A 20,461-nucleotide genomic window follows, 5' to 3' on the forward strand; every position below is an offset into this window, starting at 1 on the left:
CTTTGGCAGTGTCGATCCTGCTAGTCTCATTCTCCTGGCTGCTATGTTCTGGCTCACCCTTGGCATTCCATCATACAGGTTCTTGACTTTAGTGATGGGAGATTAATCAGCAAACACATCGGTATCGGCCGATTTTAGTAGTTTTTAGATTAATCGGCATCGGTTCGATTAATCAATCAGACGGATGAATTAATCGGCTTCAGCTTGAACAGATCTACAAGCTCACACTATTAACTCATCGATTGCGCAAAACGCTCTAAAGCGTTTTATTAATCTCGAGCGCCGTCTGCGCATCACGCTCTAAAGCGTTTTATTGGTGTTTTTACTGTATACTGTACATCAACTTCTCTGACGCCCGGACAACACATAATGTAACACTGATCATCTCCAGAAAGATCCGCTGTGAGATCCGGGAGTTTAAAGCCCCCCACCTCCTGAAAAGAGGCCTGGTCTAACCACATTCCAGGCATGCCGTATCCATTACGACGTACTGGGGAGGCGGCATCGCCGTCCTGCACACGGCATAGACCAACGCAGATCAGGGGATCTAAAATGGAGCTACCCATTTTCTAGTGTGTGTGAAATTTGTGAATACACTCGATTACCCTTCCCCTCCTGTTTCTACATGGTTTCTCCCGAGGCATCTCTCCATCGCATTACAGTTTCTTCCCCCCCCCCCCACTCATTCACACAGATCCACTCGACACAGCCCTCTCTAATTCTTTCCAACGACAACTCACCGGTCTGCCGCCTCATTCTCGGAAATATAAACCCGTATATAAACCAAGAATAATCTCCAACGGTCGATCGCCATTTCACGCACAGGTATACGCGAAACGAATGACGTATTCTCGAAGGACCGCCATAGGAGAAGCAGTATACATCTGACCAACTGTCTTTTTTTCGCCGTCGCGTCAGCCATGTTTGGACAAAGAAGCAGTATACTAGGCTAGCAGATATCACACCGTGGAACCCCCCCCACACTGCGAGTTGCGATCGATCGTTTTGCAGTTTGCAATGCTACTCTCATTCTCGGAAAAAAGATTCTCGGCAGTTGATCACCATAATCGCCATAGCGCCTTCGCCAGCCAATTGCAGTGATAAGGCGTCTGGGACGTAATCGACCCGTTTGTAATGGATAACTAATACAATCCTAAGCTGCGGAAGCCATCGTGTTGTCTGTCATTTTGTCGAAATCACAGCCAGCCGGGCTACGCTTATCGCTCCTGTGGTTCATGTCCAGACATGTCGTGGAACCCCCCCCCCACTGCGAGTTGAGTCGCTCCTGTGGTTCATGTCCAGACATGTCAACCTCTCAAGTCACTGTTATGCTATCAAACGATCTGTTGATTTTGTTTACTGAGACAATGATCACATATGTGCATAGAATCATCATCATCATGACGTTATCATGACAGGCAGATATAAACATAAATAAATTATCATATACATACTACACACTGAATGAAAGCCCTAAATGTCTAATTTTAGGAGGAAAACAAATAAAATACACATATCCCATATACTGTTTGTCAATACTAGACTATTGAATCCATTTCATTTATAAAATTCTCTTTTTCAGAGAGAACTTTAGCCCATTCTGACCTGAGATCAGATTCATACGAGGTTTCCACTGGACACACACTGGTCTGATTAGAGAAAGCATGGACCTATAGAACTATTATTCACAAAATAAGGCATATAGCGACATGTACATACTATATACCGTATGAAACAGAAGACTCTCTGCTTTCATAAGAAAAAAACTAATACTGTAATAATAATAAAAATCACACCCATGTGAAGTGAGCAGTGCAATGTTGTGAAGTGAGCAGTGCAACATTGCACTGCTCACTTCACAGGGGTGTGATTTTCATTATTATTACAGTAGAAGTATTTTTCTTATGAAAGCAGAGAGTCTTCTGTTTCATACGGTATATAGTATGTATAGGCCTTATTTTGTGAATATTTAGTTGTCAGTTCCTTGTCTTGTCTAAAATACTCTGAGGATTTCAGAAAATGCATGGACCTGAAGAACCATTATTCACAAAATAAGGCCTATAGCGACATGTACATACTATATACCGTATGAAACAGAAGACTCTCTGCTTTCATAAGAAAAATACTTCTACTGTAATAATAATAAAAATCACACCCATGTGAAGTGAGCAGTGCAATGTTGTGCAACATAATGGTTCTTCAGGTCCATGCATTTTCTGAAATCCTCTCTGGTGGGCGCAAGCTGCATTCAACAGCCAATTACTGACAAACTATACATGGGACCATGTGTATTTGTTTTCCTCCTAAAAGTAGACATTCAGGGCTTTCATTCAGTGTGTAGTATGTATATGATATTATTTGTGTTCATTTTTATATCTGTCTGTCAATGTCTGTCAACTTCAACCTTCCATATCTCTGCTGTTTTTTCAAAAGAGCAGCGTGCAGTGAAAAGCAGGTTTTAGAAAAAGGTCAATATCTCCAGAATGGAAGATGGTAGAATCATATTTTTTTTTTAAAATTGAAGTGGACTAGTTTGGCTTCCTTTTGATTTATGCAATGTGCGATGTGCTATAAGAGGCCCCTCGCTGTGGGCCCCTAAAAAGTTAAAAAGTCCAATGTTAATCGCTTAGCAGAAGCAATCCTGAGTAGAATTTCAAAAGTTAGCAATCAATGTGTTAAATATAAAGGCATTTAAATCTGACCTACCTATAAGCCTGCAGTGCAGTCACCCCGGTACGTTACATGTATTTTTCAGAATAGATAGAATAGATTATATTTTTTTAATACAGACTGAGATCATAATCGGTATTATCGGTTATCGGCCATAACGGCAATTAACAGTTCTACTGCGAAACACGCTGTTACACGCTATTTAATGAAATAGTATACGCTGCCGAGATTGTTTTATTACCTTTAGAGCATACGCTGAAGTATTTGCAGCTTTCAACAACAAAAATCTGGTTATGTTATGATCATCCACACCAGCGGCCATTACAATGCGCTACAGGATCCGCCTCCATGAGGCATTGTAGTCCAAACCAACTCCCCCCCCCCCCCCCCCCCCGTCCACTTACATTGAGCTCAATTTCCCAGAAGCCCTAGCAGCCCAGATGATGACTTGATTTCCGGTTTTGTCATCATAACGCGACGGCCTCGTCATCAAGTTTCTTTTAAATTATTTTAAAACAGCGAATTAAACGCATCAAACAAATAGCGGCAATGGCTTCCAGAGTTTGTGAGAGGGACCCTATTTGACCAGAAATAATCCCATAGATAATGAATGCAGGGTAACAACAAGGGCACAAGGGGTAAGAATGTTGACCTTGGACCGACCTTGGTGGACGGTGGATGTCACAAAAGTTAGACTGATGTCAGAAACCGTTGCCTAACAAGGCGATTTGCGCATTCGACCCCCAGCTTTATACCTGCGCGCTGACATGAACCCAGCTGCAACACAGCTCAGTGGAGGAGGAGGATAAGGTGTTAATATTGTTGCTCGCATGTCGTCAATATATTTAACGTCAGCGATGACCACATATACGACGCGTCTATGAAACGTACCGTTAGCAAACGAGACAGCCATAGTCAGTCAGACCGTCGTGTACACGAGCTATGTCACGTCGTCACCCCACACCGATCTACTCCCACGCCGGGCGCGGAGAGTTCCGGGAGGTCTACGAGCCCGCGGAGGACTCCTTCCTCCTGATCGACGCTCTGGAGCAAGACGCGCGCGCTCTGCAGCGGCTGCGGCCGTCCGTGTGCGTGGAGGTGGGCACCGGCTCGGGCGTCGTGTCCGCCTTCCTGGCGGCGGTGGTGGGACCATCGGCGCTGTACGTGTGCACCGACCGGAACCCCGCGGCCGCGCGTTGCACGCAGGAGACCGCCCGCCGCAACCACGTCTCCCTGCAGCCGGTGGTCACGGACCTGGCCGAGGGCCTCCTGCCCCGGCTGGCCGGAGCCGTGGACGTCCTGCTGTTCAACCCGCCCTACGTGGCCACGCCCTCGGAGGAGGTGGGCAGCGAGGGCGTGGCGGCGGCGTGGGCCGGCGGCCGGCGGGGCAGAGAGGTGACGGACAGGTTCCTCCCCGCGGTGCCTCGGCTGCTGTCCGACCGGGGCAGGTTTTACCTCGTCGCCGTGGCGGAGAACGACCCCGAGGAGATCGTCTCTCTGCTGGCGGAGGCCGGCCTCGAGGGCGTCTCGTGTCTCTCCAGGAGGGCCGGCAACGAGAGGCTGTCTGTCCTGCGCTTCCACAGAACACAGCCTCAAACCACGGTTCGGGGCGGCGGTGCCTCAGGGGTAGAGTGGCCACTAGGGGGCGGCGGTGGCTCAGGGGTAGAGTGGCCGGATGGTAACCGCAATGTTGCCGGTTCGAACACTGTGGGCTCCCCCAGAGTTAGTGTCGAAGTGTCCTTGAGCAAGACACTGAACCCCTGATTGCTCCTGATGTGCTGGTTGGTGCCTTGCATGGTTTCCGCCTATCGGTGTATGAATGGGTGAATGTAATGCACAATCTTTGTAAAGCGCCTTGGATAAAGGCGCTATATAAATGCTAAATTTACCATTTAGAATGGCCAGCGGTGAATCTGTACACGTGCCGCTCTCTAAGCAGCAGCTTTTTCACCCGGGTGCCCATATATGGAATTCCATATATGGGGATAAAAAAGAAAAACTATAATCACCATGTATGATGATGACATCAAACAAAGACGTCACGTGATGACGTCATTTGCAGTTGACTTGGCCTGAAAGTTTTTTCGGAACAGAATTTGTCCTAAAAAGTCCATATAAGGAGTTACGCAAACTGCGTTCACTTCATGGGGATTCAGTCCAATGGCGGCTCTCCTACATATGGACTTCTATTGAGGGTGGGGTCAACCAACTGGGACAAGTCCTGGACCGGAAGTATAGGCAGAAATGCATTGGACTGCTTGTCCCAGTTCAGGCTGCATGAACAGCGCTCGAGTGCTCGATTTTCTGCCCCCCCCCCCCCCCCCTCAACATCGTAATTCTTCTATTAGAATTAGAACTTCTTTCTAATTATTTGATCGTCCCAAAACGTTGTGTCTATACTCTCATGATTTGTCACAACAAGAGTTGTCTTTGTCCGTGACTTAAGTCTATTTAATTAAATAAATACTTTTTGAAACGTCTCTGGGGGGAAATGAACGGGGAATTCTCTTCCGGGCCGCTCGTCGTCATGCGACACTCTATAGAGCACCGACGGCCTGACCTCACTCGCTCATCCCCTGGTTCTGCCCGGTTCACGGAAGTTATTTCTCTATGAAGAACAACATGGGCTCATCTTAAAAGCGTTTCATATAAGCATTGTGGTCCAAAAATAAACAAGCTGTCTCTGCGTTATTGTCAGGGAGGTGTCTCTGTATGGTTTGCGACAGTCAGTCACTCATATAATGATACAGTCTGTTTCTAGCGAAAATGTAACTAATTCAGTAGCAGTAACAACAGTGTTTTCTCTCAGTCAGTTGATTCTTCATATCCATATGAGTGAAGCGGCCGGGATGACATGTTCATTTTTCAAACACAGTTCTTATATGAGGCGATCTAAAATCCCCCCTATGGGGAGTACAATGTAAATAAAAAGTACATGAACCCGTGGATTTGCAGCCCTCTACCGATATTGACGTCTGACTTCAGTTCTCTATATTCTGACTTTCACTCATGGTGTTTTTTGTTTCATAGAGTGAGAGAGTTCCTTCAGTGGAGGGTCAACGTCACATGTTTCATAGAGTGAGAGAGTTCCTTCAGTGGAGGGTCAACGTCACATGTTTCATATGAGAGAGTTCCTTCAGTGGACGGTCAACGTCACATGTTTCATAGAGTGAGAGAGTTCCTTCAGTGGAGGGTCAACGTCACATGTTTCATAGAGTGAGAGAGTTCCTTCAGTGGAGGGTCAACGTCACATGTTTCATATGAGAGAGTTCCTTCAGTGGACGGTCAACGTCACATGTTTCATAGAGTGAGAGAGTTCCTTCAGTGGAGGGTCAACGTCACATGTTTCATAGAGTGAGAGAGTTCCTTCAGTGGAGGGTCAACGTCACATGTTTCATAGAGTGAGAGAGTTCCTTCAGTGGAGGGTCAACGTCACATGTTTCATAGAGTGAGAGAGTTCCTTCAGTGGAGGGTCAACGTCACATGTTTCATAGAGTGAGAGAGTTCCTTCAGTGTAGGGTCAACGTCACATGTTTCATAGAGTGAGAGAGTTCCTTCAGTGGAGGGTCAACATCACATGTTTCATAGAGTGAGAGAGTTCCTTCAGTGGAGGGTCAACGTCACATGTTTCATAGAGTGAGAGAGTTCCTTCAGTGGAGGGTCAACGTCACATGTTTCATAGAGTGAGAGAGTTCCTTCAGTGGAGGGTCAACGTCACATGTTTCATAGAGTGAGATAGTTCCTTCAGTGGAGGGTCAACGTCACATGTTTCATAGAGTGAGAGAGTTCCTTCAGTGGAGGGTCAACGTCACATGTTTCATAGAGTGAGATAGTTCCTTCAGTGGAGGGTCAACGTCATCACATGTTTCATAGAGTGAGAGAGTTCCTTCAGTGGAGGGTCAACGTCACATGTTTCATAGAGTGAGAGAGTTCCTTCAGTGGAGGGTCAACGTCACATGTTTCATAGAGTGAGATAGTTCCTTCAGTGGAGGGTCAACGTCATCACATGTTTCATAGAGTGAGAGAGTTCCTTCAGTGGAGGGTCAACGTCACATGTTTCATAGAGTGAGAGAGTTCCTTCAGTGGAGGGTCAACGTCACATGTTTCATAGAGTGAGAGAGTTCCTTCAGTGGAGGGTCAACATCACATGTTTCATAGAGTGAGAGAGTTCCTTCAGTGGAGGGTCAACGACATCACATGTTTCATAGAGTGAGAGAGTTCCTTCAGTGGAGGTTCAACGTCACATGATGCATGACAGCGCTTTGTGAGCTGGCAGATGAACCATTTTCAGGGGGCTACCATGCATGATCAAGTAGAGTGGGGGAGAAAGGGGGACGTCGGTCGATTTGGCCGAAATAGCCAGACTGAGTAGGAGTGAATATTTTTCAGACATCCTAGTGTTAAATAGCTTGTTCATGGTCTAATACATGTGTATAAGGCATATTTATAAAGCAGTGTTGGCAGTGGTGGCATTTGAGGCCACAACTCCATAAAGACATAAACTACATGTATTTGCCATCAATAGGAAACATCATGAAATCGGAATGATAGCAGATTGATGTTGTTGGTTAGTAAGTGCTGAGAATAGAATACATGAATTGTCAATAGAGATACCAGAGGATGGTTTCGATTCATCGACCTCTGGGTTATGGGCCCAGCACGCTTCCGCTGTGCCACTCTGCTCTGAGTTTTTATGCAAGATGGAAATGGAACCTATACTCTCTATAGATTAGGTATTTATGCAAAATGTAGCCAAATGTACAGAATGTATAGTCAAGTGAAACCTGAGGGTAGACATCTATTACGAGCAAAGTGATATTACGGTGAATTCATCTCCAGAGATTAGTGACTTTCTTTCTCGCCCCCCTAGTGGCCAAAAAGTCTGGGTCTGAGTCTGAACTCAGATTAATTCCTTTCTGACTTAGCTCTTGGGCATCTGCAGAAGTCCCAGACATGTGAAACCAAAGTTTGCAAATTTATGATAGTGGTGGGATTTGAACCCATGCCTCCAGAGAGACTGGAGCCTAAATCCAGTGCCTTAGACCACTCGGCCACACTACCTGTTAATACTGTATTCAGCTGATGCCTACTCTTTGCTCTTAACTCAAAGCAGGCTAAGCAGACGGCCACAATTGAGGAGGATGTCAGGAAATGTGAATGGTGTCCCAAGAGTTAAACTCTTCAGAAGGAATGATAGGTCGTCTACAGCCTTGGCAGAGGATGGATTATGTCCACAGGCACAGAATATGCCTCTTGTGGTAACTCGCCAGTGGAGTGAGCTAGTGTTGAAGTTTCGGTATTGGGAATTGGCACCTAAAACCTCAACTGGCAGCTGTGGGATTCGAACCCACGCCTCCAGGGGAGACTGCGACTTGAACGCAGCACCTTAGACCACTCGGCCACCCTACCACAATATGTGAAGAAGTACTTAATAGTTAATAGTTTGTTGATGACTTTCAATTAGAGCTGGGACTCGATTAAAAAAATTAATCTAATTAATCAGAGGCTTTGCGATTAATTAATCTAGATTAATCGCATTTTAATCGCATATCATTATTTGACCCGAGAACAGTGAGAAAGCAATTTTTTCAAATGGATTTTGGTATACTAGTGAATCAATGAATAGTGAATACATAAGTTTAAGCAATAAAACATTGTTTTTGTAGTAATAGAGGTAATAATTCTTTATTGAATAATTGCACAGAACTGTGCTGTAATCCACGCTACCATCGGATAGCCTTTTAAATCCTATTTCCAATCCACGGGGACAAGCAAAGTGATCTCAGCGGCCCCCAGTCTGGTGAACTGTCTGCGGTTTCTGGTGGTGTTATTGTCTGAAGAGGACACAGACACTTGGTGCGCTGGTCCGTCTGAAAACTGTCCAGTGACAACGTTCCGTGGTGAAAAAAAATAGTGTGATTAAAATGCGTTAATTTTTTTAGTGCATTAATTTTTCTGTAGTTAATTAATCGTAATAAATCGCAATTAGTCCCGGCCCTACTTTCAATACAAGCCATGTTTCCAACTCATCCTACTTTTCTATCGTTTGTGAAGTGAGTCGTAAATCATGATTTAAATAGCTTGTTCATGGTCTAATACATGTGTATAAGGCATATTTATAAAGCAGTGTTGGCAGTGGTGGCATTTGAGGCCACAACTCCATAAAAACATAAACTACATGTATTTGCCATCAATAGGAAACATCATGAAATCGGAACGATAGCAGATTGATGTTGTGGTTAGTAAGTTCTGAGAACTAGAATACATGATTTGCCAATAGAGATAGCAGACAATGGTTTCGATCCATCGACCTCTGGGTTATGGGCCCAGCACGCTTCTGCTGCGCCACTCTGCTCTGAGCTATTATGCAAGATGTAAATGGAACCTACAATCTCTATAGATTAGGTATTTATGCAGTGCAAATTGTTAGCCAATTGTACAGAATGTATAGTCAAGTGAAACCTGAGGGTAGACATCCATTACGAGCAAACTGATATTACGGTAAATTCATCTCCAGAGATTAGTGACTTTCTTTCTCACCCCTTAGTGGCCAAAAAGGCTGGGAACTCAGATTAGTTCCTTTCTGACTTAGCTCTTGGGCATCTGCAGAAGTCCCAGATATGTGAAACGAAAGTTTGCAAATTTGTGGCAGTGGTGGGATTTGAACCCACGCCTCCAGAGAGACTGGAGCCTAAATCCAGCGCCTTAGACCACTCGGCCACACTACCTGGTAATACTTTATTCAGCTGATGCCTACTCTTTGCTCTTAACTAAAAGCAGGCAAAGCAGACAAGGCCACAATTGAGGAGGATGTCAGGAAATGTGATTGGTGTTCCCAGAGTTAAACTCTTCAGAAGGAATGGTAGGTGATCTACCACCTTGGAAGAGGATGGATTATGTCCACAGGCACAGAATATGACACTTGTGGTAACTCGCCAGTGGAGTGAGCTAGTGTTGAAGTTTCGGTACTTGAATTTGGCACCTAAAACCTCAACTGGCAGCGGTGGGATACGAACACACGCCTCCAGGGGAGACTGCGACCTGAACGCAGCACCTTAGACCGCTCGGCCACGCTACCACAATCAGTGAAGAAGTAGTTAATAGTTAATAGTTTGTTGATGACTTTCAATACAAGCCATGTTTCCAACTCATCCTACTTTTCTATCGTTTGTGAAGTGAGTCGTAAATCATGATTTAAATAGCTTGTTCATGGTCTAATACATGTGTTTAAGGCATATTTATGAAGCAGTGTTGGCAGTGCTGGCATTTGAGGCCACAACTCCATAAAGACATAAACTACATGTATGTGCCATCAATAGGAAACATCATGAAATCGGAACGATAGCTGCTTGATGTTGTGGTTAGTAAGTTCTGAGAACTAGAATACATGATTTGCCAATAGAGATAGCAGAGGATGGTTTCGATCCATCGACCTCTGGGTTATGGGCCCAGCACGCTTCTGCTGCGCCACTCTGCTCTGAGCTATTATGCAAGATGGAAATGGAACCTACAATCTCTATAGATTAGGTATTTATGAAGTGCAAATTGTTAGCCAATTGTACAGAATGTATAATCAAGTGAAACCTGAGGGTAGACATCCATTACGAGCAAACTGATATTACGGTAAATTAATCTCCAGAGATTAGTGACTTTCTTTCTCACCCCTTAGTGGCCAAAAAGGCTGGGAACTCAGATTAGTTCCTTTCTGACTTAGCTCTTGGGCATCTGCAGAAGTCCCAGATATGTGAAACCAAAGTTTGCAAATTTGTGGCAGTGGTGGGATTTGAACCCACGCCTCCAGAGAGACTGGAGCCTAAATCCAGGGCCTTAGACGACTCGGCCACACTACCTGGTAATACTGTAATCAGCTGATGCCTACTCTTTGCTCTTAACTCAAAGTAGGCAAAGCAGGCCCAGGCCGTAGCGTAACGGTCTGGGCACCGGACTGGTAATCCAGTCGCAGTGTGCCGCGGGTTCGACTCCCGGACCCGACACGGCCTTTACTGCATGTCATCCCCCCATCTCTCTCCTGTTTCCTGTCAGCCTACTGTCTGTCCCTTCAAAAATCAATAAAAGGCGTAAGCCGCAAAAAAATATCTTAAAAAAAAATAAAAAAAGTAGGCAAAGCAGACAAGGCCACAATTGAGGAGGATGTCAGGAAATGTGATTGGTGTTCCCAGAGTTAAACTCTTCAGAAGGAATGGTAGGTCATCTATAGGGATGGGTAGGATGGGTTAGGATTTTTTCGAGTCCGGTGCCGATTCCGGTTCTGCTTATCGATTCCGGTTCTTAACGGTTCCCTATTTCGGTTCCAAAATGATATAAAAGAGGTCAAATGTTTAACAAAAAAGCTCAATGTCAATTTAAGACATGTAATGAATAAATAGTGTAACATCCTCTTCCTCCTCATTCAGTTGAGCCATTTGTGGATAATATAGTAAAAAAATAAATGGTATAAACTTAAGGTCAATTGTTTTTCACAAAGCTTTTATTACAAAGACTTTGCTTTAAGACAGATCCTTTCCTTTAACAGTTGAGCCATTTGTGGATACTTACAGTTACCTCTTACTACTACTGACAATGACAACAAATATGCCTGAGAGACTACACAACATAAACATCACTGCAACACAAAGTCAGAAATCTAGAAAAAAATATCATGTGGTGCACAGTCTGCATGGCATGTCAGAGCAGAGTGTATACTGTATACTAAAGACATGTATAATGAATAGTATAACATCTTCTCCTTTATTGAACCATTTGTGGATAATATAGTGATTCTTTTAAATGTATCTATATAATATCGATTCTGTATTTACCCAGGGCAATAGTGTTGTAGGCTACTTCTCTTACCAATAACAAATAAAAGCATGTCTGAGATCTGAGAGCAACACACACACGATTGACTGTGTAAATTAGCATCGCTAATGAAGGGGAAGGGGCAGCGCGTCAATGGGGGATCATTGAAAACAAAGGCTGTGGTTTGCTACTAACAGAAATGTGCATGCACACAGGCTGCCCAAAGTAGGCTATCTTTTGTTGTTTTTTCGCCACCTCTCGAAGTTAGACTGGGTATCTGACCCTACGCCGTGATCACACACACACACACACACTCACAGTCACACACACACGGGTGCGCACTCGAAGTGAGTGCACCGACGCTTTCTCTCCTTGTCTCATGTTGATTCAATGCTGCGCAGCCAGCGTGCTGCGCACGTATGCAGTAGTGAAGACTCATACAAGGCGCAAGATTCCTGTCCCCTCTTAAAAGTTTCCTCCCATAAACTTTACTTGAAAATTACGTTTAAGAAACTTTAATAATGATGTCGCCTCAGTGCCAGGCACAGCGCGTCTCTCTGTCTCTAGACTCCTCGACAACTAACTCCATGCAGAGAGATGGCTCCGCCTCTGCAAGCCACAAGCCCACAACTCGGCGCTGATGCAACGCAGTGTAGGCTTGTAGATCAGCTCTGTTCCCTGCACATCTATTAAGGGAAGAAAATAAATAAATTGCGTGTGACCGCGTGTCTGTGGGAACCGATAGAGAGAACCGAAATTTAATTATTGTAATGGGTACCCGGTACCCAGGCACGTTCGTACCTGAACGTACCTGAACGCAGCACCTTAGACCGCTCGGCCACGCTACCACAATCAGTGAAGAAGTAGTTAATAGTTAATAGTTTGTTGATGACTTTCAATACAAGCCATGTTTCCAACTCATCCTACTTTTCTATCGTTTGTGAAGTGAGTCGTAAATCATGATTTAAATAGCTTGTTCATGGTCTAATACATGTGTTTAAGGCATATTTATGAAGCAGTGTTGGCAGTGGTGGCATTTGAGGCCACAACTCCATAAAGACATAAACTACATGTATGTGCCATCAATAGGAAACATCATGAAATCGGAACGATAGCTGATTGATGTTGTGGTTAGTAAGTGCTGAGAACTAGAATACATGATTTGCCAATAGAGATAGCAGAGGATGGTTTCGATCCATCGACCTCTGGGTTATGGGCCCAGCACACTTCCGCTGCGCCACTCTGCTCTGAGCTATTATTGAAGATGGAAATGGAACCTACAATCTCTATAGATTAGGTATTTATGCAGTGCAAATTAGCCAAATGTACAGAATGTATAGTCAAGTGAAACCTTATGAGCAAACTGATATTACGGTGAATTCATCTGCAGAGATTAGTGACTTTCATTCTCGCCCCCCTAGTGGCAAATAACTCTGGGAACTCAGATTACTTCCTTTCTCACTTTGCTCTTGGGCATCTGCAGAAGTCCCAGACATGTGAAACCAAAGTTTGCACATGTGTGGCAGTGGTGCGATTTACAATTTACAATTTAGGCATTTAGCAGACGATCTTAATCCAGAGCGACTTACAATATTCAAGATTTGAACCCACGCATCCTGAGAGACTGAAGCCTAAATCCAGCGCCTTAGAACACTGGGCCACACAACCTGGTAATGCTGTATTCAGCTGATGCCTACTCTTTGCTCTTAACTCAAAGCAGACAAAGCCACAATTGAGGAGGTTGTCAGGAAATGTGATTGGTGTTCCCAGAGTTAAACTCTTCAGAAGGAATGGTAGGCCGTCTACAGCCTTGGCAGAGGATGGATTATGTACACAGGCACAGAATATGCCTCTTGTGGTAACTCACCAGTGGAGTGAGCTAGTGTTGAAGTTTCGGTACTGTTATTTGGCACCTAAAACCTCAACTGGCAGCAGTGGGATTCAAATGCACGCCTCCAGGGGAGACTGCGACCTGAACACAGCGCCTTAGACCGCTTCGCCACGCTACCACAATCTGTGAAGAAGTACTTAACACATCAAATGCTGGAAACGTATCCATACGCTTTATTAATCTCGAACGCCGTATGCGCAAAACGTATCTATACGTTTTATGTGGTTTTTTTATGATTAATGTGCTTCATATTTATACGTGCCCGGACAACATAGAAAGTAACACCGATCGGCTCTAGAAAGGTCCGGTATGTGATCCGGGAGTTAAAAGCCCCCCCCTCCTGAAAAGAGGTCTGGTCTATGCGGGCAAGCGCCCTCCATTACGACGTACTGGAGGCGGCCTGCACGGCATAGACCAACGCAGATGTCAGGGGATCTAAAATGGAGGTACCCATACTCTAGTGTGTGTGCATACACTCGATTCCCCCTCCCTTCCTGTTTCTACATGGTTTCTCCCGAGGCAGCAATGTAGGGGGGGGCCTCTTCGTCTCGGATCGTATTGCAGTTTCAGTTCCCCCCCCCCCACTCACTCATCCACTATTCCACTGTGGCTGTGCCTCCAACGGCAACTGCCTTGGCTTGCACCGACGGTCCGCCGCCTCGTCCTCTCATTCTCGGAAAAAGATAGCCCTCTCTGCCCGTATATAAACCAAGAATAATCTGCAACGGTCGATCGCCATTTCAACACGCACACGGACAGGTATACGCAAAACGAATGACGTATTCTCGAAGGACCGCCATAGGAGAAGCAGTATACTAGTATAGATATGATCAACTGTCTTTTTTTCACCACCCATTTTTGGACAAAGAAGCACGTATACTAGGAGATATCACAGCCGTGGAACCCCCCCCCCCCCACTGCGAGTTGCGATCGCTTTGCATCTCTCTCATTCTCGGAAAAAAGATATAACGGCAGTGGATCACCATAATCGCCATTAACCATAGTGCCTTCGCCAGCCAATGCAGCCAACACTATTCTACTCCGTAGTGCGATTGTAACCGACTTTTTATTCATTATAATTGCAGTGATAAGACCGCAATGAAGGCGTCTGGGACGTACTCGACCCGTTTGTAATGTATAACGAATACACATGGCTCATCCTAAACTGCGGAAGCCATCGAGTTGTCTGTCATTTTGTCGAAATCACAGCCGGGATTAGCGTCTCTCGCTTATCGCTCCTGTGGTTCTTTGCCCTAACATGTCCAGACATGTCAACCACTAACGCGTCTCACCGTTATGCTATCGTTCTGAAACGAAACGATCGGTGGAAGGTAGCCTACACTGGTAGCCTACACTGATCAAGTTGATTTTGTTGCCCCCCCTGTTACTGAGACAATTATCAGATATGTGCGCATAATCATCATCCTCATGAAGTTATCATAGCGAGTTATAAAGATTTAAAGCAGGGGTCCTCAACTAGAAATGATGAAGGTCCACAAATATGTTTTTGAATAAGACCGAGGTCCAGTCCCATGCGCGGCGTCCATCGGAGAGCGGGGCTCTATGCCCGTTTAGTATGGTCAAGCCAAGCTTATACAAATCCCCTCCCAACCAACCAATAATGGGGTGCAGAGTATGTTATTCACTTTGACAATATTCCCCTCCATGGCCTCCAGAAGTCCACAGCAAATAAAGAGAGGTATGTTGAGGCACAAAGAACACTTTTATTTTGTCAAGTTGTTCCTGCTTAATAAGAAATAGCCCCTTTTAGAGAAATAGCACATTTGGTTTGCAAGACTTTGTTAATCAGTAGTTGTCTTTTTTTCTTTAACAAAAAATTAAATAAATACTCAATGAATAAACAAAACAATCTCTTTTTAACTAAATGAAATAATAACATAAAACAAAAAATCATTTTAATTTGAATAATTCAAATACCTTTTCACACCCCCTCCAATAATCCCCCAAAAACTATATCAGGAGAAAGAACCTTTTTAAATACAGACACAAGGGAGCACAGGAAAGCTGTTCTTCCACTAAAGGTGAATGCAATGCCTCAGGCATGTAAATAACTAAATATGCTAAAAAAAATTAAACAAAATATCCCTTTCCTTTTAACAAAACAAATCAAACCCTCATATCCTAATAAAGTGGCAAGACCTCAGTCATAAGGTGCAAAAAAGAAGGTACTGTATGTGTGAATTTGTGTCAAACACTGCACTGCTTAATGAGAGAAATTACATTTTGTGCTCGTTGCCAAGACTTTGAACCTTGGCACAAATGGTGTGATGGCCAGGCGGAGACACTGATGCAAGTGTTCATTGGTGAGTCTAGTGCGGTACTTGTTCTTCACAATATTCATTGTGGAGAATGCAGACTCACATCTGTAAGTTGACCCAAACATTGTGAGAATGTTAACTGCCAGCTTATGTAGCAGAGGATAATTAGCTGCAGTTACCATATTTGTCCAGAAGGTGATAGCGTCACACTGAGCCTCTTTAACCCATTCTGACCTGAGATCAGATTCATACTAGGTTTCCGCCGGACACACACTGGTCTGATGAACCCATTCTGACCTGAGATCAGATTCTAAAAATGTCAGTCGTTCTTGGATTTTTTTCAAAAATAGCAGACCTACAAGCTCGTATCGCGCCACTCGGTGGCGCGATATGAGCTTGTAGATCTGCTATTTTTCAATAGATAAAGCATAACATGATGCTAACACCAAAATGGGTGCCCGGTCAGAATGGGTTAAGTGCAATATTTTCCTGGAGGTCAATCAACTCATTTTGCAGAGTAGCAGCTGTTGCCCATGGGAAGATTTGGTGTGCTTCTGCAGAGAACCCTCTTACATTTCTGACAAGGAATGGGTTGTCAATAAAAAGTAGGACTCGTGTTTCTAATTTGAAGTCATCAAAGCGAGTCTTGAAATTTGCAATCAGCTTCTCCACGAATTCCAAATGACACTGAATCCGACCTCTTTCTCCCTTGGTCTGTTCCAGAAGTTTGGGGAAGTGTTCGAGTCCATTCTGTGGGTAAAACAAAAGTAAAATAAATAATGAGAAATGCTTTAAAAGAGGTATTAAGTATCAAAAATATGTTAAGTGGAATCCAGGAAATGTGTGTGGTAGAAATGAAAAATAAAAACAACTTACCTCAGTTACCTGTAGGTCAATTTTGAAGTTCTCCAGCTTCCTCTGGAAGGCACGCACTGCTGACATCAGCTCACACACTGTGTTGTTCTTCCCCTGTAGCTTGAGATTTAGGTCATTGAGATGTGATGTTATATCGGCCAAAAATGCAACGGCTTCCATCTTTTCAGCATCTTGCAGAAGTTCCAGGAACTGTATTGCTTTTATGCTCTTTTGCTGTGAGAGAAACACTTCCAGCTCTTTCCTAATGGCCCAAAAACGCTCCAGGACCTTGCCTTTGCTCAGCCATCTGACGTTGTTGTGCAGGAGCAAATCATCATATGCTGCATCTACCTCTGTTAGGAATGTACGAAGCAAGCGGTGCTGCAGTGCAGATGTTGCTCTCAGGAAGTTTATGAGTTTCATCATCATTGTCATGATTTCAGAGTACACTTCTCCCAGACGTGCACAAAGGACAGACTGGTGGATAATGCAGTGGTACCCTATCAAGCCAGGGTGGTGCTCTCTCAGACGCTGAACCAGACCTTTCTCTGGCCCCAACATGGCTGGAGCTCCATCAGTAGCAATTGACACTACTTTCTTCACATCTATTTCTTTTTCATTCAGCATTTCTGACATTGCTGCATAGATGTCTTCCCCCCTTGTTTGTCCACTGAGGTTTAACAATCCCAACACATCTTCAACCTTTGCTGCATCATAATATCTCACAAACACCACCAACTGAGCATTATCAGTGGTGTCAGTGGACTCATCGACTGCTAGGGAAATACAATCTGCATTTTGTATTGCATCACAAAGCTGTTTGGACAAATCATCAGCAAGCAATTCAGTACGTCTGGTTGATGTGGTATCTGACAGTGGGATTTGCTTTATTTTAGCTGTCATTTCCTCCTTTTCTTTGCCTTCAAACATGGTGTCCATCACTTCAGTCATACATTCTTTTATTATTTCAGCATCAGAGAATGGCTTCTTGTGCTTACCCAAAACCCACGCCACTTTCAGTGAGCACTCTGTTGCTTTTTGTTGTTGTGTCATACATGTAACAATCTTCCTGCTTGAATCTTGATATGACTTTTTCAACTTTATTTCTTTGGTTCTTAGCTCTGAATTAGGAGGAAAGTTCCGCTCAAAATAGCTGTGCTCTGTCTCATAATGGCGTTTCACATTTTGACTCTTCACCAGAGCTACTGTCTTTAGGCATAATAGACACATTGGTTTGGTGCTCGACGGAGGTAGAATGAACGCATATTTGTCAGTCCATTCTTCATTGAATCGCCGATTTTCACTGTCCACCTTTCTAAATTTAGAACAGGCCATGGTCTTTCATTCAACATCTATTGTAGTCGTATTCTACTGTTAAACAGCTGCCGAAGTGCCGGTACAACAAGGGAACAAAACTGCTTCACTTAAATCGAAACGAAATCTCCCGCGAGTCGTAGTTGTGTGTGTGCGCTGTACTGCTAGTGGGCGGCTGCTCAGCTCAGCTGTCCTAAACTGAAGCCGTCATCACACAGGGTGCGTTCGGAAATAGTGCACTGAGCGGCAGTGAGCGCACTGTGCAATGCAAAGTAATAGGTGAGTGTGCTCCCGTGCGGTATTTCCGAACGTGCCCACAGTCTTGTCGCGCATCGCTGCGCATGTGTGACTCCGACCACAGCTAGTAACAGCCAATCAGCGCATCGTTCTCGCTGACATGCCCGGCCATTACACACACACACACACACACACACACACTTTCAGCTGCGCTGCGCTCTGCTCTGCAAACGAATGCATCTATTAATCATGCATGCAAAGGAATGATACAACGGATAATTTTAACAAGGGGTCGCGGTAACTCGCAGATTATAGTCCACAGTCCACACATATACTGGGGGGAAAAAAATAAAAACGTTTTTATTTATTTAAATTCTTTATTATTGTTTTTTTTAATAATTTGCCTAGGGTCCGCAGAGAGGTGGTCCGCGGTCCGGTCGTGGACCGCGGTCCGCCAGTTGAGGACCCCTGGTTTAAAGTCACAGAGATTGACAGGCAGATATAAACATAAATAAATTATTATCATATACATATGTTACGACACAATTAGTCTAGGGGTAATTAAGTGTAACATGTAATGGACCGACAGGACACCAGCTTCAAAATGCGAACATTTATTTATATAGAGATGACTTAAATGATGGAATGACGTGGAAGGTGTTACAGAATACAGATTAAACTCAAAAGAAAATATACCTAACAAACAGACATAAATTAACACTACAACTAAAACAAACAAATTCCTTTCCGAAGGGAACAACTAAGGAATAACGAAGCAAAGTCCACAGTTAGTGTGGCGTCTGGGAGAGAGAGGATTCCGGCCTCTCTCCCCGGCGTCTTCTAGGAACAGACTGACTCATATAGGCGAGTAGGGAGAGCCGTGATCAGGGGCAAACCCACTCTAGACCGACAGCCAGTCAGGGCCGATCACACCCTGACAGACGGGCCAGCTTCAGGTGTCAATCATCAATCAGTCCACCTGCGGAGGATTAGGGAAAACACAGGCAACCACTCCCCCCACCCTGGTACTGTGTAGTCAAGAAGAACGAGAGAACTCTTATAGATATTCATATTCTCACAGCCATACACTCATAATGATCACCGATCATCACAACATACTACACACTGAATGAAAGCCCTAAATGTCTAATTTTAGGAGGAAAACAAATAAAATACACATTGATCCCATGTACAGTTTGTCAGTAGGCTATTGAATGCAGTTCAGGTCTAAAATCTGCAAATAAGGCCTATATACCGTATGAAACAGAAGACTCTCTGCTTTCATAAGAAAAAAACTAATACTGTAATAATAATAAAAATCACACCCCTGTGAAGTGAGCAGTGCAATGTTGTGAAGTGAGCAGTGCAACATTGCACTGCTCACTTCACAGGGGTGTGATTTTTATTATTATTACAGTAGAAGTATATTTCTTATGAAAGCAGAGAGTCTTATGTTTCATCCGGTATATATTATGTACATGTCGCTATAGGTCTTATTTTGTGAATATTTAGTTGTCAGGTCCATGTCTTGTCTAAAATACTCTCTGCTTTCATAAGAAAAATACTTCTACTGTAATAATAATAAAAATCACACCCCTGTGAAGTGAGCAGTGCAATGTTGCACTGATTCTCGCTATAAGAGGCCCCTCGCTGTGGGCCCCTAAAAAGTTCAAAAGTCCAATGTTAATCGCTTAGCACCACCAATCCTGAGAAAATTTCAAACCTTAGCATTCAATGTGTTAAGAAATATTACACGAGAAGGTGTTGTTTAACGTGGTTATTGCCACGACAGTGATGTGGTCAGGAACGAGACGAAGTCAAGTTCTGCAAGCATCACTGAAGTGCTAACACATACCCAGCCAGGCAGGGACCCACACACATACTCACTTAAGGAAGTGGTTTGCACCACTTAAAAACAGAGACACCAAATGTATCTTTTTCTCAGTTAAAATGGTTGTGGAAACAATAACCAATATGTATGAAGGGACAATAAAGTTGATCGTGTGAATAAATAAACTGATAAACCCTGTGTTCATCTTTCAGATCGGTGCTGCTGCAGCCTAAAGACTCCACAACCCAACCACAACACCCAGAAGACAACAGAGACTAAAGACAACACTCCACAACCCAGCCACAACACCCAGAAGACAACACTCCACAACCCAACCACAACACCCAGAAGACAACAGAGACTAAAGACAACACTCCACAGCCCAGCCACAACACCCAGAAGACAACACTCCACAACCCAACCACAACACCCAGGAGACAACACTCCACAGCCCAGCCACAACACCCAGAAGACGACAGAGGCCTTTGACTTCTCCCTGAATATACTTTTGAAAAAATCTGTGTGTGTGTGTGTGTGTGTGTGTGTGTGTGTGTGTGTGTGTGTGTGTGTGTGTGTGTGTGTGTG

The 20,461-nt window shown here is 44.2% G+C and overlaps 1 protein-coding gene across 1 annotated transcript; it reads left to right on the forward strand.

Moving 5' to 3' along the window:
* Positions 1-3,612: 3,612 nt before the first annotated feature.
* LOC310854354 (methyltransferase N6AMT1-like) lies at positions 3,613-20,109 on the forward strand (the record flags this gene model as incomplete). Its single annotated transcript, XM_083758952.1, has 2 exons — positions 3,613-4,296; positions 20,089-20,109. The coding sequence occupies 2 exons, from the start codon at positions 3,613-3,615 to the stop codon at positions 20,107-20,109; spliced, it is 705 nt and encodes a 234-aa protein (XP_083615078.1).
* Positions 20,110-20,461: the final 352 nt, after the last annotated feature.

This window comes from Protomyctophum parallelum, assembly GCF_964188405.1.
Source record: "Protomyctophum parallelum genome assembly, chromosome: 23".
NCBI lineage: Eukaryota > Metazoa > Chordata > Actinopteri > Myctophiformes > Myctophidae > Protomyctophum > Protomyctophum parallelum.